The 18,048-nt window shown below is 42.3% G+C and overlaps 1 protein-coding gene across 1 annotated transcript; it reads right to left on the bottom strand.

Annotated features, from left to right (window-relative positions):
• Positions 1-13,971: 13,971 nt before the first annotated feature.
• phlda1 (pleckstrin homology-like domain, family A, member 1) lies at positions 13,972-17,664 on the bottom strand. The gene is made up of 2 exons (XM_061762007.1): positions 16,656-17,664; positions 13,972-15,898 (listed from the first exon to the last, which is right to left on the bottom strand). The coding sequence occupies exon 1, from the start codon at positions 17,168-17,170 to the stop codon at positions 16,697-16,699; it is 474 nt and encodes a 157-aa protein (XP_061617991.1). The 5' UTR covers positions 17,171-17,664; the 3' UTR covers positions 13,972-15,898; positions 16,656-16,696.
• Between the last annotated feature and the right edge of the window lie 384 nt (positions 17,665-18,048).

Genomic DNA, 18,048 nt, shown 5'->3' on the forward strand with positions numbered 1-18,048 from the left:
TTTCCAAACCCCACTATTAAAATACTAATAAAAATGGCTGATTTTCTGTCAGCATATCACGTCTCAGAACTCCAAAAATACATCCCCATAAGCAAAACAACTCAATCACAATTACTGACAAAAGTGCAGACAACTGTCCCTTTATTGGCTGCTATTGTCCCACACACAATTCACAGTGCATTTGGCTAAGGGCTTGAAGTCCAGTTGACAATGCTGACCCAGTTTGGCGTGTTGGCGTGCAAAGAGTATACACACAAAGCCGAGTTTGAGGAGAATGTTGTTACAGTATCTTGACTTTGACTTCATCGAAAGCGGAGGGCGGGGAAAGCTCCCGCACCATACATCACTCCACATTATGCAACACTTGTGGAGTTTTGAAAGCCCTTTGGAGTGGACCACTGGAGGCTATTTGTCATTTGAGTCACTTGCTACGACCAGTGCACACAGGCTGAACTAAAAATATAAAATCAATGGAGAACTATACTTCCACAAATAACCCAAATCCCTTTGAGCCACCTAAATAGTAATACAAAAACTGTGGGGGAAAAACTTCTGAGGGAGGTTGTTGAACAACTAAAGACTTTTTGTAGTCCACTGTAATGTGATCAAAGTCCATTTATCGATGATGTCATATTTTTTCAGCACAGTACAGTACAATGGCCCCCAACATTTTTTGGCGCCACGGACCGGTTTCACGTAAAGACATATTGCAACGGACGGGCAAAGAAACAAATACCTTTTTGTTTTTGTTTTTGTTTTTTTTAAACCAAAGCTCGAACAAACCTTTTGAGGTTTTCGTCGACTAAAACTGGAATAAAACTCACATATAGAAATGACTAAAATATGACTAAAACTAATGAGCATTTTTGTCCAAAAGACTAAAAGGAAGACTCAACCTAAAATGGGCAACACTGTATCGCTGGTATGAATCTAGCGGCGATCAGAAAAGATCAGAAAAGATGAAGCGAGCGAGGGAACTGCTGTTTTCATCCACCAGCAGCTAATTTTCATGCTTTCATGCTCTAGAATAGGAATGTCTTGTACTATCATAAATCCATGACTTTTCTTCCCAGTGCAATCATTTGCAAGCAACCTAAATCTAAATCTCCGATCCATTCTGACCCTATACTTTCATGTTTTTGTGTTGGTTCTCCCCCCTAAAGTCGTTTAGGTTGCCAAGCGCAATATAACTGTAACCAGAGCCAGCTCCTCACATTTGTGCACCAGGCATGTACAGCACAGTGCGCTACACAATACGATCACAGCAGACCTTCCACCACTGACACGTGACCCCGTCCTTCTGTCGCCCTTTGAACCCCGAGCAGGAAACACGTCTCCCCCTCGACCCTCGCTCTTGACCGACTCCCGTCCGACAGCCAGACAAACGGCCGTCTGCTGCATTCAATCAGAAACGGTTAGTGTCGACAACATGAAGAATTCGCCACACTAGTAAAGCTGAAACCACATCCTCCTAAGTTATTGCCTTCCTTGTAATTCAGCTGCAGGGTGGAGGGGGGGGGGGGGCGCGGGTGATGGTGGGGAGGGGGCGGAGAATGGGGGATTTATTGCAGCCGTGTGTCTGATAAGAAATTAATGGGGGCGATAAAGCAACTGCGGGCCGCCGTACTTCCTCTGTGATCAAACGGAGCTCGGGATGACGCCACTGAGGCAGAGGGAGCCTTCATCCTTTCTGTGCCGCACACAGCTGCGGCGTCTTGTCTGTTTTGACATGTGTCAATGTGAATAATGAATGAATAAGACATTTGTATGGATCGAGAGAGGTAGTCAATTAACTGTATGTTCTTGGAGGCTAATAGGTAACAATACTGCATTTCAACTACTGAGCTACACAAAAGAGCCAAATTACATCATAATTACTGTTTTCTAATAGCAGACATCCCTTTAATAGATGCCGTGCCCCAATTAGTCACCAGGTGCATTATCTACTTAAGGCGTAGAATAAATGCTTTCCCCTCAAATAGACCCCATCAGGAAAAGAAAACGTGGTGTGAACTGTAATTATCTCAGATCATACACACTATTGTCCCCCCTGGGGCGTTGGTTAACAGTGGTTAACTCCTGAGCCAGTTTGACCTCTGCTGCTAACCAAAACAGCAGCACCGAAGCAAGTAAAATGTCTTTCTGCGTTGTACTGAAGATGAGCTTAGTTTATGTGGAGACTGTATCTTGAATGCAGATTGGAGTTCCTCGACTTCATCTTGGGTTCTTGCCATTAAGCCTATTTGGTTTTAAAAAACAGTTTCACTGGACATACACGGTGATATAGAGCGATGCCTTGACTTACGAGTTCAATTCATTTTGTCATAATGCAAAAGTTAATTGAAATTCGCTCAATGTATAATTATAATATGAAGTGATCATGAAGTGCCTGCTGACCCTTTATCAATGCTGATTTATTCTGATCACGATACAGTTTGACAAAAGCTTCTATATCAGCTCCGCGCAGCCACGTTTGCTTCAACATTGTCTGTGGTGAACTATTGATCGGAGTGAGACCTCAGCTGAACGCTCTGCAGATAACGGTAACTAAATGATGGATCGCTCAATAGGATCCCCCGAAGAGGCTGTTTAAAACAGATCTCAGTTGTCTGCTGCCCGCAATGGCCTCGGGGATGTTAACTCTTATCTATGTGGTATCAAGCTGTATCCGTGACTGCGAGGGGAAGAAAAGTTTTTTGACGCCTCGGGGTTATTTTCTCAACCAGGGTGGAAAACGGGCTCCTCACATCTGCCTTCTTGCTCCCCCACCCTCCTCATTGCCTGTCAAACACTTCAAGCTCGCTCGGCCAATGCAAATGCCTGCTTGGTGTTGATTGATAGAGACAGCTGTTGTCGAAATACAAAACGTTTGGGCCCACACACGCACTCGCACGTACACGTACACACCGACCGTTTATAGTGGATGCAACCAGAGCCTGGTGGCAGATTAACGACTTTACTTTCCAATTAGCCCACTCAGCAGGAGAGGAAATGGCTCTTACTAGCCTTCTGCTTCCTTTCCTCGTTAATTGTGTGTGTATTCCTATACCGCGCGCTCGCGTCGGCCTTTTCTGATCTAATTCAAACATCTACAGCACTGACCATGAGCCAATTGCCTTCACCTCCCGTTTGTGTTAAGAGTCTATCTGCAAAACTTCCAGATACATGTATAAACCTTTTGTTTTGCTCATTTAATTGCAAATGTTGTTAAAGATGGCCTCAAATGTCTTATGTTTACAAAATATTGAAAGTTGTTTAAATGAGAAATTTACAGGAATATTAGATTTGTTTTTTAAACTTCGCTATCAATGATGTATGTTTATCACACAATCAAGGTTCATGGTGTTCCACAGGGACCCCTCCTAGGGTCCATTTGCATTTACTGTACACATGTGTATATGATTTGAAATACCACTCATCATATCATTATAGCATAGCGTAATCATGAAAAACATCGTCATTTAGCCAAAATTGAAATCAAATCACTTATGAGAGTTTGTATTAGAGAATGATGACAAAACTAGGATCAGTTTGAAGTGACGCTGTCTAATTCGTGTAAACATGTTCGTTATGTAATGTACAGCCTTCCTAAGCGGACACTCCATCATAAATTACGCAGGATGCTCCTTGCTCTTTCACACCCACATTTTCCTACATACTCGCATAGTACTCCCTCCACTGCCTTCCACTACCTCACAATATTGCTGCTGATTCAATGGACTAAGGACCATATCATTTAAATTCCGGATTCAGTTCACTGGCCTTTTGCACATTGTTGCATTCAACACAGCTGTTCTCCTAGTGCCCAGTCTGCATGTTTAAAAGATTAACCGCGTTGGGTCTACAGCTGTTTGTTCATGGATACAAATGCATACAAACTCACTTGCCTTGCATTATTGTGGCTTCCACACGACTCACGAAAACAAGCACGTACTTCATGAAAATGTTTGTCCAACTCAGTTCATGGTTCTTTAAATGTAGTCATGAGCGACTGGGACCAGTGCATTTGGTGATGACATGACCATGAGCAGGGTTATGCTATATATAAATGTCCTTACTAAAATAAAGGGAAGCTCAGATGCTAAAAAGGGACAGTGAGTTAATACTGGCAGAGTGTGTCCTTCAATGCAATGCCGACCGCGGGATCTGCATTTCCGTCTGGTGACCTGCAATTTGTGCGCGTGACTACCAGGAACGTCTGCTGATAAGGACACCGACCATTACCTCACTCATACAGTCATATTTACAATTGCATAGCCCTGAGGGTTAACACAGCGGTGGTGTCATTCTGTTTCATCTGCTAATACTACAGTAGAAATGTCTGCGCCTGTTTGTTTGCCAGCAGAATTTAACAAAAATGAGAAGAATAGGCTTTGGCAGAGGTCTGCAATTCTGTTCTTTCATTTACTTCTGCCACCCAAACTTCACTTTACAGCCAATAATGGCGCGCACAGGCCGTTAAATTTTATGTTGCGAGAGTGTCCGAGTAATCTAATCCAAACCTCGATCCTTTCTTTGCCGTGTGGTCACCTTGTACACACTGCGCATGTGACAATATTCACTCAAGCCCCAGGCTCATTACTCGCCCCTTGGTTGCCATAGGAACCGGTGGTTATGGGAAAAACACTAATGAAGCGCGCTGGGTCGCTATCGTGCCATGCTCCGAAGGTGCCAAATAATAAAATGAAGAAAACAATTTGACGACGTGATGTTTGTTTGTTATTAAAAATTTCAGAAAAAGTTGGTTTCCAGTGTTACTGCCATCCTGCCTCCCTCCCTCTCTGTCTTAAGAGACAACAAAGGGGACATATGGAAAATTGTGGTGCTGAATTCGATAGGAACCGCACCACACCGAGTTTCTCCGCACATGACCTGATCAGCGAGGCTGGGGGAGGATCCAAGAGCCACTTTCAAGTGAAGATAACATGAACGTGGGCCACATACGCACAGTGAATGAAGTGCTGGCTCCACAGTAAAGAAATCAAATAAAAATGTTTTTATTGTTCGAGCATGACCAGCAAACTCACCAGACATAACACCCATTGAGAATGGTATGTTAGGGAGGCTCTGCATTGATCAGCTCTATAAATCTCATCTATTCTGCTATATTGAATAAACAGGCAGGGCGTGTTGGAACAGCAATACATCATAAGAGAAAATAATAATATTTATTCATAAGTATAATCATAGCTACATTCTCCACGGGGGCTCCTGAGTCACTTCAGCTGCCGAGCACGCATCACAGGTATGATTTATTAAGATTAAGGCGATGTAGCTGGGACAGTGCCGTCAGCAACATTAGTTTTGTCTCAACTTTGATGTTTACGGTCATAATATTCCTTCTACAGTACAGTGGCGCCTCCAAAGTGGAACAGGGGATTTTTTTTTCTTTTTTCTTTGTTTATTTTAGTTTTGTGGCATATTTTGAGGTTGTTTTTTTTTTTGTATTTTCGTGGCGTTTGACAGTCAAAGATAAAGCTTTTGAATAAAATCCCTCGATACCATCATTAGGAAGATGTTTACTAAGGTTATAAACTGAGAAAGTAGAAGCCATGTCGGTGCTATATGCATTCCTCTCTTTCGTAAAACCTGATCATGACAGTGTTGGGCCGTCTATTTAGGCCGTCTTCACACGGGCCGAGTCATCAATGATGAATGGTCTCCCCCCAGTTCTAGAGTAGCAGTTGTTTTAATCTTCATCACAGCGCGGACTGGAGTGTAAGTCACATTTTTTCGGAGCTTAACATGCATTCATCAGACGCAAAATTCAGTACATACAGGGGAGTATCAATTGGGGGGCCAGTCATGGTGATTTTAGTATGAATGTTTATCAACTAAAAAGTGTGAATTGGAGAAAAATTCTCCTATTTCCTGAGCTGGATAAAGTCCTCAAAATCATTTTTGTGGATTATTACCTGATAAATGAATAACCTCAATGCCTTTACTTTAGTCATTCAACAGTTAATGTAGTAGCTTGCCATTTGGACCGCTTTTATACTCACATATTTGTGATGAACATCATCACGTGTCACACACCATCTCGACTGCGTCCTCGTCCGCTGACACTGACAACAGTGCTACTGTAACCATTGGTTACGCATATTCGGTGTAACCGTGAAAACAGTTCTCTTCCGAAATCAAGTCTGCACATGTGCAGTAAGAAGATGGAATAGTCCGTTGCATGAGAAGGGAGGATCAGGATAAGTTAAGCATTTTGGTTTAAGTCTAAAACATTAATATTTGCTTTAAATCGAAGAAAAACTTTCTCAGTTTTATAAGAAGGTTACATTGGCATCAGTATTAGAGATCCAGTCTGAGTATTGTACCACAATGAAATTAATGAAGCCCATCTGAGCATTTTGTGATCGAACACTTGTATTGGATTCCTTTCGATTGTGCAGGTGGACTGACAGCTCACCTGTTTCCTGGTTGTCATGGAGAAGTGGCTAAGCTTGTGCTTCAGCAAGTCCCCAATTTAACCTACAGGGGCACAGAGTGTAGCAAGATCCTGATTAGTGTTGTTTTTTTCCTTTAATATATATTCTATTCCTCTGGGGCTGCAGTGACCGTGAGCCAAATTAAAATGGGCTCTTCCAAGCAGAGGTTTGTGACAACCCCCCACTCCCCCCCTCCCCACAAAAAAATGACATTATGCCTCCGTGCTACTTGCGCTGGTTGCAGAGGCATGGGAATGTCTGCATGAGGCCGATGTTAATGATTTATTCAGTGGGGAAAATTGCGAGACGGGGCTCTGTGTTTTGCTGAGGAGTTGCATGTAAAAGCGCATTTTATTTTATTATTTTTTTAATGTTCAGAAGGATTTGGGGGAAATGAGGGAGGACGCGTTTCTATTTTACCGCAGCGCTCGCTCCACAAATTGATGTTGTTTGGGAAGCGTTCGAGCTGCGAAAATTGGACCTCAATCATTTGCTTTGAATCTTATTTTGTGGAATTCAATGGTTTTTGTGTTTATCTGGAGCTAAGAACGGATGCAGCTAATGTCAACAAAATAAATCTTGCATATTATAGAAATATCATTCATTATTTATCATGTCCACTTCCATGAATCTTTTTACATCAAAGACACAAGACCATACATTAAAAGATGAGGTGAGGAAAACTTTACATGCAGTCAAAATTTTTTGTTTCACATAGGTAATCATTTAAATCTATTCAAGGGGACTGTCGCCATAGTAAAACCTTTGGTAACTTAGTTTTTAAAAACCTTTATTAACTTTACAGGCAGTGGCGAAAGGCTAATACAGGACGCTCTCTTCTGTAAACACTGCATGGAGAATCGTTTTTCAAAATCGCTAAAGACCGAGCTGCATTTCGGCAACGTGGGAGAATTTGTGCAAAGAGCCCATTCCTTGTGGATTTTCTTTTTTCGCAGCAGGGCTCAGTTCCTACCATTGTACTTTAGCTCCATTCCTCACTGTCAACATTTTCTTCACATTGTAGTCTTCTTTTTTAACAACACTGTGTGTAATTGTTGTGCATACTTGGAGCTGACCTTCTCAACCATTGTCCCCTATGTTACAGTTATCGATGAATCCCTTTCTCTTGGTTTAGCCCAAGGCGCATTGTTATACAGGAGACAAAAGGAGGTCAACCTCAAACGCTATGAATTTCCCATGTAACCCTACCAAGGTGGTGACAGTTCCCGCTTTTAAATGAACTCCACGCAGCCAGTGTGCTTTTGATTCTGGATGAGTCACTGTGCAAGGGTGCGGTACTTCCATAAAGCTGACAGTATCGCCATAGAGGAGAAAAAAAAGGAAGAAAAAAAAAAAAAAAGGCCCTATACCTGTCTGCGTGACGGCCGTTTGATTATTACGAGCTCGGGAAGAATCACAGGATGACAAGAGGAGAAAATGATGAGGTGTGTTAGATTCCAGGGTGACATTGAATCAAGCCCCGCTATCCTTTTGTCTCCCGCCACACACTCATCACTTCCCACTCATCATCCCGAACACCATTCCATCTGTGAGGGTCTCGGACGCCTGGTGGCATCGCACGAGTGCGTGTCCGACACTCTCGCTCGCGAGTGCCACCATTATTTATCCCGCGAACGAGAGAGTCACTGAAGGATTTTTGGGGATGGGACGGGGGGGATTACAGGAAGACGAGAGATGAGCTAAGAGGATCAAGGAGAGGATAAGAGCGAGAATGAAATCTGTGAAAGAACACCACGGCAGATGAGCAGAGGAAGTCCATTAACACATTCACTGCCATTGACGGCTTTGGAAGTGAAATATCCATGTTAACCGGGAAGGCTGGCAGTGAATGAGTTAAGCAAAGACCACACCTTCGTGAGGTGGAAACCAGGATCGACTACCTGTGCGCAGCAAGAGGATGCTGACTCAGTGTCGCCCACTCACTTTTCCTGGAAGTGAAGCGTGACCCCGCATGACCCCGGCCCAGGGTCATGCGAAACACCCCACCTGATGGTAAAACGGCAATAATCAGTTGGCATTCCAGGAGACCAAATAGAAAAATGTCAAGTGTGTTGCCGCTGTTTTGCAATAACAAAAGGCTGTGATTTCCTGCAAATGTCAGGTCAGCTATTATTCGCACTGATGAGTCTTAAAACTTGAAAGCACTCAATCTTTTTATGTCAAACATACAGTATTTAAGGCACAAAAATATTTCATATATTAAATAAACTGTACTATAACTAAATATAACAATCACTTACACTTATAAGAGCAAAAACCTCTGTGTCAAAGTGTGCTCAACATAAATGTGGAAATCTAAATTGCCGGCAATTTGAAAGATTGTACATATTCTAATTGTGACAAAATAAAGCGAGCTTTGTCTTTTTTTTCCAAAAACTGTACAGCTACTTTTGCACCACTCTGTATCAAAATTAACATTTTCATGTTTTTTCCATGTAATATGAGTGACATTTCACTATTCATCCCCCAAAAGTCAAGTGTAAAGTGTAATATGTGCATAATATGTCAAATATTTCCTTTTAATAATTATATAATTTATTCCCATTTTTTATTTTTAATAATTACATTTTTATTGTATTATTTACAATCATTAATAAATTATTGACTGAGATCAATTTAAAAATAATAATAATAATAATAATTGTATTATTTATAATGAAGGCAATCATACTGTAATTGTTGCACAAATCTTTTAATAATATGTTCAATTTATACTGTACAGTATGTTACATTTTTATGCAACACATTTTTATTTATAGTAAATAAATTAACAGATTATTTAATTAGCTAAATGAATAAAAGTACATCACATCAAATACATACATTTTAACCACTTTTAGAGGGAAAATGCACTGGGGTATTTTTGAAGGCAAAGGCACTCTGAGAAGGATTTACATTTGTTGGTCTACTTACTTTTTTCACAGTCCAGGCTGGGATGCTTTTGTTTTGCTTGTTTTTGGTTGTTATTACTGCATGTGTTTTAGTTTTTTTTTTTTAAAGGTCTTTTTCTGTTGGTTGGTTGGTTTGTTTTGAACAGATTTCTCGGGTAGATGTGTGAGTGTTGTCTTCCTGCCTCATTAGAGGCAACTGCACAGCCCTGCCTTCCTCACGCTGTCAGCCAATCAGCTGCCCCCTCGTTTTCCTCCCCAGCTGCTTTTCATCTCGCTTGTTAGTTTTGAGGAAGATATTTTCCGTCATTATTATTTTTTTTAGAATAAAAAATATTTCAGTTTGTGTATGAATGACGTGATGACATATTCATTAAAGAGAGTAAAACTATATAAATATGAAGTTATAAACTCATTTTTATCAACAAAAATAAAATGCATTCAATTTTACATTCAACAGTATGTGTGATAAGGTTACTTAATGCAAGATATATATTTATCTAACTTGAATTTAGAAGAAAATTTTTTTGATTTACATTATGTACTGTGTAGGCACAGTACACACTTGAAATAAATTTACAAAGCAAGGAAAGGACAGAATAGAAGGAAACTAGGATGGCATGAAAGGAACAAAAGAAGAATGATGGAAGGAAGGCAACAAGGCAGTGGCGGTTCTGGGGTTGGGGGGGGGGGCAGTGCCCACCTAACACTGGGCTTGCCCCCCCCAATAGTTCGAACTGTCACTTTACATCGCCGGCATAGCTAGATGAACAAAGATGCATTATTCTTTGTAAATAAATGATTTCAGGGCAAAGTCAAGTCAGGGGCCACACACTCCCACACACAAAATCATTTGAGAGTTCATTTATTTCCAGGTGGACGGTGAAAGGAAAAAAAACAGCTCTGTTTTATACAGCAAGCAGCCAGCAGCCACCCGTCCCAATTTGCATGAACTGCTGTTTGGCTCCTGGGAAAAGATACTCCTGCTATAACAACGGCGTTATCGCGCACAAAAAAAGAGGAAGTGAGCTTTTCACACAAACAAGGGGGAGGCCGGCAACTGGCGAGGAGACAGCTGTGACCTTGAGGGAAAGGAAGGCGGGTGGGTGGGGAACGTTTGGGCTATGCCAGACTGCTGTTATCACCGGCAGACACTGTGTCACCTGTGGGTGTGCAGGAAAGAGGGCAGGTGCGTGTATGTGTGTGTTTGTGTGAGTGTTTCCTTGTTTGCAGTTGAAACCACCTGCACGTCCACCATTTGTGTGTACAACAAAAACACCACTGACCGACACTGTGACTCCGTGTGAGAGAGAGCCTGAGGGCAACGCAAATATCCACACCCTGTCTGCAAATGCAAATTGTTTTTGTGTTCTTGTTGTGGGGCTTAACCCCAAAATGTCTGAAAAAGTTCATTTCCATTGAAACTAATCACGAACTTAAACATGTCTCCGCCCGTTATTTCCTGTAAACTCGCTGCTAATATAGCTTCGATTGTGCTTGCAAGTTAGCGTCAAATATGGCAACCACGTGAAACAGTTCACCAAAGAATCGCCCTTTTCACATCGGCAGAAATTGGCCAATTTTATGCTGATTTTGCCAAACATTCAAACAAACATCGGCACGAGTACTAATCGTGCTACGAGTATCACTGATTTTCGAATATGAGACACATTTACATGCATCCAAGCAGATGGCGAGGAAGCGCATCTGCATTTTTATACGCCATGCCCCCCTATATAGCCAGCTTGCTAATAGCCAATTACCGAAAGTATAAGTGCTAAATCGGCGTTTAGAAAGACGGTGTTATATACGGTATTATCCACTCCACATTGTCATTATCACTTGGCTCCGATTATGATGACCTATAGCCGCGTAAAAAAACACTATGAAGAAAATTATTCACAGCCGTCTATCACGCACCTGCATGGTTGTTGCGTGGGAACAATCTGTCGAGACAGATGTCCTACAATAATAGTCTCTTCACTTATTTATTTATCTTTCGCAAGAAACAAAAGCTCGATGGTTGGGTGAGATGTGCGAGGACCATGATTATAGTTGCAGTGATGATTTGGCTTTGTTATAATAACGGGTTTTAGTCGGAGCTGCTGCCTAATCTATAATATAGTGAGTTGCGCATGGGCATGCTTTGTGAGCATCTCCTGACAGCGGGAAGTAGCAGGTGACGGCACCAACAAGTTTGACCAAGGGAAAAAAAATAAGACAAAAAAAACGACGACTTGATGAAGTCTCACTAGAGTCGCTTCAAATTACTTCTCGGGGGATTGGCATGCATGTAGATTTGGGATAAAAGACACAATGGTTCCATAGTTTAGTGGTTAGCACGTTTGGATGAGTTTGGATCGTTGCCCTTTTTGCCCTTGTGGGCCACCATACTTTAGAGCAGGGGTGTCAAACTCTTTTTTTTTTTTTTTTTTTTTTTTTTGTCCCTGGCCGCATTGTAGTTATGATTTCCCTCAGAGGGCCGTTTGAACAGTCACACCATATAAATGTTTAATCATCACCAAAACATATTACCATTACACAACAAATTGAGGGATAACTAGTTTTGAAATCAGAAGACAAGGATAATAGTTTGTTCAAGTATTGTTAAATTACTGTAGAAGAAGGGTTTGGTAACAGAAAAATGCAACATTTCAACATTATTGTTTATTATTATGACAATTTGGAATTTAGATACAGAATTGAGCAAAAATCACAGAAGTTGACGAGGATGATTTGCTTTTGCGGGCCACGTAAAATGATCTGGCGGGCCGCACCTGGCCCCGGGCCTTGAGTTTGACACCTATGCTACAGAGCGCTGCGTCATCCTCCACGTAAACAGTGTTATTTATTTGTTCGTTCTGCACCATTTCTCCATGACAGAACTTTCTGTTTTGTTTTTAAATTCCAGTTTCACTTGTCAGAAATTGGAATATACTTACTAGGTTTAATATTAGTCCAAAATTGTTTTGAAAATCTGTCACTATTTCCATCTTTCCAAGACATGAGGGACAATTATAAGGTTGACATTAATATGAGACCTATGTGTAAACATAAACAAGTAGTTCCTATATGGATCCGTATGCATCCAAAGGTCACCTGTGCTGCTGTCTTCATAATGTCATGATGCATTATCAGCTTTAAGAGGATCCTTGGGCTGTTATTGATCGCAAGGGCTTTATCAACATGAGCGTGGTACTGGGGGTGAAAAAAATCAATGACAAACTGTATGAGCATGTCAGTGCAGCCATCATTAGTATGAGGGATAGTCGTCGACAGAATTCAGGATTACCCTCTCGTGCACACAACTAAAACGCTCTCACATGCACAACTGAAACACTTACACACTCCTGAAATTGTTTTCTCACATACACACTGTGTTTCAATAGCGTGTATGAGAGCGATTCAGCAGTTTGAGATATTTCTTTTGATTTCTTTTAGGAAAGTGTTTGAGAGGTAATCCTGAACTACATCCCTGACGGCCTCTCATACGCTCGGCTCCTCTTACCTCACTGGCTCAAATCACAAAGAGTTGGCCGTGGCGAGGAATACGTCGGCGGTCAGCGCGCACGCCAAGACGCGCAAAACCTGTCGACAACAGCTGACGCTCGAAGGAGTCGATCAAAGGCGGGACGCCGCCACCTCGTTTTTGAAATGGGATGTCAGCAGCAGCAGCAGCAGCACAGAGCTGTAACTTAATAATCATGTCCTCCGCTCATCTGTTTGCCTCCTCCAAGGACAATGTAGTAGTACAGTGATGATGATCTAAACATTGTAAATTACATTTAAATTCCATTTATAAACAATACATGGCAACCGGATGTATTGAAACTGTAACTTTGTAGCATTTTATTGCCATTTTGGGACTATTACATCATTCAAAAAGCCCATTATACTTCAATGTCACTGGAAATTATATTTAACTTCCCTTTATAAACAATACGGTTACAGTGAATGACTTGGACACAACATTGTAACATTATCTTTGATAATGCAGTAAGACTCCACCCTTTGACAGTTTCCATGCTGCTGTTTTGGTTAGCAACAGAGACCAAATTGTGTAATTTGGATCTATTTGGTATGAGGTTTCTGACACTGGGAAAGCATATTTGGCTCCAGCATGCCTTGATGGAGGTTTGCATTCACCCAGCATGGATTCAAGAAAACCAGGGCCGGATTCCGCAAAGCAGCCCCAGAACCGAACTGAGCTTTCTCCATGTTCCACAGTAGACAGTGTTTCTTTTTTTGTGTGTGTCTGCACGTGTGTTTGTCAACTTAGAACTTGTTGTGTAAACAATGTGGTAACCAACTTGTGTGCGATGATTCAAGTCAGGCCTCAAGTATTAGAAGCGACAAGCTCAGCCAGCCGGCAGTCACGGAGCCTTCACGTGTCACAAAGGATGCAGTCACAACGCGCCGTGTTCAATTGAATTAGGCCGGATTCACGAGCTTTTTGACAGGACACACTGGTGGCGCTTCATCAGAGCGGCAGCAACTGGAAGAGAAACCCGATCCTCTGCACTACTTTTAGACTCGGAAACGAGGTGGGCTACGAAACATGAAAGGAGAGACGGCGGTGCCCCTCATGAACCTTCCTGACTAGGAAGAACAAAACAAGAGCCCAGTTTCCGCTTGATATATTTTTTAATGGAATGTATCATTTGAAGGTATGAAAATAGATCTTGAAGTAAAAGAAAATGGACGATAGCCAAGACACATGTCAGTGGGATGCAGCGAAGGCGAGATAAAGGGCAGAGCGATCGCCCCGCGTGTGGGAGATGACAACAACACCGACGCGTGTGTTAATTCGGCCGACATACACTCTCGAAAAGGACTCACACGATCAACATGAGCCACTGGGAAAACCAACTCAGAGCCGCCTTGTGAAGTAAGGCTGTTTGAAATAATTGCCAATCATGACACACATCCCTGAATAACCCGAAAGAGGGTTAATACTTTGAAGATGGCACATTTAGAAAGGGTTAAAAAAAAAAATTGTCAATCGTAGTCTCAAGACTGTTTATGATGCTGTATACTAAAAAAGTTGTTTTGACAGTGAATTGAGGAGGACAACATGCCATAACTTCATAAACATACAAGTTAGAGATACAATTTTAGATTCCAAAAACTCAAGATTTGAACACGATTCAAGGAAAACAGTCATCGGTGATAATTCCCTTGGAAACTGTGACAAGTCAGAGTGGAACGGTGAGAGCGAGCATGTCAAATAGTGAGCCCACATTTGGTTCTACCGCATTGCTCGTGAATTATACTTAGTACGGTAAGGCTTGCTTTTGCCACTTCTAAAAAGGTAGACGCTCACAACAGGGGAAAAACAGCAGCTCGAGCTTGCCAAATAGTGAGACAGATTTTAACGAGCAATTTGTGGTCACGGATGACTGCAATGCCGCCTCAATTTAACTAATTTTAAATTGTCATAATTTTATATATATTCTGTTTGAAATAAATGCTAATTGCTCATTAACAAATTTACGATAAACATTCCACATTAGGTAGACAACAGGAAAAATTAAGGCTTAGAAGTAGGTTGGTCTTGCCAAATAATGAGCCAATCAATTTAAGTGGAGTTTGTTACCTATCAACATATTTTCTAAGCTAAGTAATGGCTTAAAATGTCATTATGAACAATTGATTAACCAGTCATCAAGTTACCATTATTTTAAAATGGTGGCCAAAATGTAACACACAGTGGTGTGAAACAAAAACAAATCACGAGGAGGTGTCATATTATCCTTTTTTTTTTTAACATAAAACACAAACGCACCTTTGCACCTTTGCGGTGCCGTGTTAGCGTAACGCTAATGACGACAAATGCGTTAGCGAAAGGCTAAACACAGGAGAGTGTAGGTTAGCGCCAGGCTAACGCCACAAAAGATTTAAAAACATGGTTAATATATGGAAAGTGTTGACTCACATTACACACTTTTGACTCTTGTAAAGCAGGCGTTTTGTTAGCTGGAGACATTAGCTAACAGGCTAACGGCTAGCATTGGAGCTTGGCCAAGTTGCGTGTGCCGGGCTTCAACAACAAAGAAAATGGCTTCACCTTTTAGCAAATATGACGACTACGCTCCTGAACTCCCCATTAAGTATAACATAAGTCAGTTCTCACGCTAACATCAGGTTTAAGACTTCCATACAGGCTACCGTGGCTAATAATCCCGTTCATTAAAAACAAGAAAAATCACATCTGGAAAGGAATCTTTGGTTCGATGATGCCGACCTACCTGTTAATAAGACAACGACAGTACAAATAAAGGCTTATTCCCAATAATGGACTTCCCATTGAACACACTCATAGAAAAAATATATACATATCAATAAATAACCGCACGCTCCGCCGCACTTTTTGTTTTCTCACATGCTTTTTTTTGTTAGTCCATGAGTCTTTCGTGGAGGAAGTCCGTGTATCAGTGGGGGAAAGGTTTCCGTGGAAACATGGATGGGGGTCGGGAAGGCTCGTCTTCGAGAATCGGTGCTGATGCAGCAGGGGTGGGAGTCGATGTTCATCTTCCAGTGTCCAATTTTATCCTGCGCGGACAGAATCAATTAGGCACGTTGCTACAAATTCAATTGAAAAGTCACCTGAAACTTGCTCTCCATTACGCAGTTCAATTGTAGAGACTAAAGCGTTCCCCGACTGTGGTCCGTGAGACTATTCCTATCAGGCTATTGGGTTAGTTGCTCTCATTAGTTTTAGTTTTAGTTTATGTACATTATCTGGCCCTGGGACAAAATTCCTCGTTCCGCAGCAATTTAACAAAGAAAATTCCCGTTAACACGCTCGGATGCCTTGGTGGAGAAGTGATATTAAATGAATGACGAAGCTTTAAAGCAACACAAATGAAGGTAAAATTGCTGATTGGTGTTGTGTTGATGCGGTATCTGATAGCAATATAAGATAGAAAACCAACTTGGAAGACACGGTGTTTGGTAACTCAAGCAAGATTGTTTTTTTGGGGGGATTTCCTGAATAATTGTGTAAAAGTTTGTGGATTAAATGCAAACGTACGAGAAAGTTAAATACAACTGAACTGTACTTTCTGGTAGTAGTACCACACTTTAAGAATCCCTTATCCAGTGTCGACATAGGATCGGCCAACATTCAGATCAATGGGAACTGTGAATATGTATTTCTAACAAAAATGTATCATATCTCGCACTGTGTATTTTAGGTGGCCGAGAGCCAGGGACTCCAATGGCTCCAATGGCAAGGAACCGGTCCAATGCACACGGGGATTCCCCAGGTCGTCCCCTGACCACCCCGGCTTCAGCCCCTCCTCCTTACCGCAGACGGCGCTCGAATGTCCGCCGGACTCGCCGGGCACGTCACGCCACGTTCGGCGAGCTCCGCAGGGTCTTGTGGCTCTGTCCCGGCATGTGAACGACGAGCAGCTGCTGCTTCTGCCGGGTGGACTTGACGGCCAGGATGGCCTGGCGGTTCTTGTACTGGACCATTTGCAAGGTGATCTCCGCGTTCCAGCCCTCGTCCTGCGGACACCTGAAGTCGATCTCCTTGCCCTCGGACATGACCACGGTGAAGTAGACGTACTTGCCCTTGCGCTCCACGCAGTCCACGGTTTTCATGTTAGCGAAGTGGAGCTCCTTGACTTTGCCGGAGTCTTCCCCGCGGTGGAGGTGGTGCGGCGGCTGGTGCTGCGGGTGATCGTGCTGCTTGGGCGGCAGCAGGAGCACGCCGTCCTCGGTCAGGACGCACAGCTTCTTCTTCCACAGCTGCAGCAGGCCATCGCTCCTCTTCTCCAGCACGCCTTCCTTGAACACCTTCCTGCCGGTTTCCAACATGCTCACCCCGTGCGTGCCCACTTTAGGTTTCCTTCCTGGGGAGGAGGGGGGGTGGGGTGGGTGGCACAGACGCCGAGGTCTACCCCGGAGAGGGCGAAGGCATACGGGACGCGCGGCTGCCGAGCGCTGGGTCGGTTGTGGTGGAAGTGGAGGGGTTTTGCTCGCCTGGTTGTCCGAGACGGGCGGAGGGGGTCTGGGAGCAGAACCGCCCACACGAGAGACCCCACCTCTCCAAAGTCACATCTGCCACTTCATTAGGTACACCTACAGCTGCTACTCGTTAATAGTCCAGTAGGTATTGTTTTTTTGTTTTTTTTTATTTAGCAGTTTTCCTAAAATGGATTTATTCAGTCACTCAAATCTCAATTTACTGATTAAAAAAAAACTATTACTAAAATAATCAAGTAGCAGTCTATGTGAATTGTAAATTACAAAATTATGCATTACATTCAAAACTTTTAGCCTCTCTTTTTAGACCTTAAATCCAAATGACCTGGCCCATCTGACTATTGCCTTTCTAGCAGGGTCCAAAACTATTTTAAGTACAGTTGTTCACGTAAAGGCAGAATTGGCATATGGAACAACATTACCATGGTTACATTATAGTAACACAAAACTCTTTTTAGTCATGTTTTCTATTGTATTGCAGTGTAATTTTTGTTTCTATAGCCTCATTTACTGTACATTAACCTGAAGCAATGCACCCGCATTGTGGAAATACCTTCTGGCTAATTGATTCATTTGAAATCGTTGTTTTACGACGAATTGTACGCAAAACGGACCACGCCATCATATAATGCTAACGCAGTATTAGGCAATCTCAGTACATGGATGTATTAAAACATTTCAAAGGTCATAAAAATCAAATGGAAATCAGT

Source organism: Phyllopteryx taeniolatus, chromosome 22 (assembly GCF_024500385.1).
Source record: "Phyllopteryx taeniolatus isolate TA_2022b chromosome 22, UOR_Ptae_1.2, whole genome shotgun sequence".
Classification (NCBI taxonomy): Eukaryota; Metazoa; Chordata; class Actinopteri; order Syngnathiformes; family Syngnathidae; genus Phyllopteryx; species Phyllopteryx taeniolatus.

Excerpts from the sequence above, each read along its gene's own strand:
- phlda1 (XM_061762007.1), bottom strand. The coding sequence starts at position 17,170 with ATGTTGGAAACCGGCAGGAAGGTGTTCAAGGAAGGCGTGCTGGAGAAG.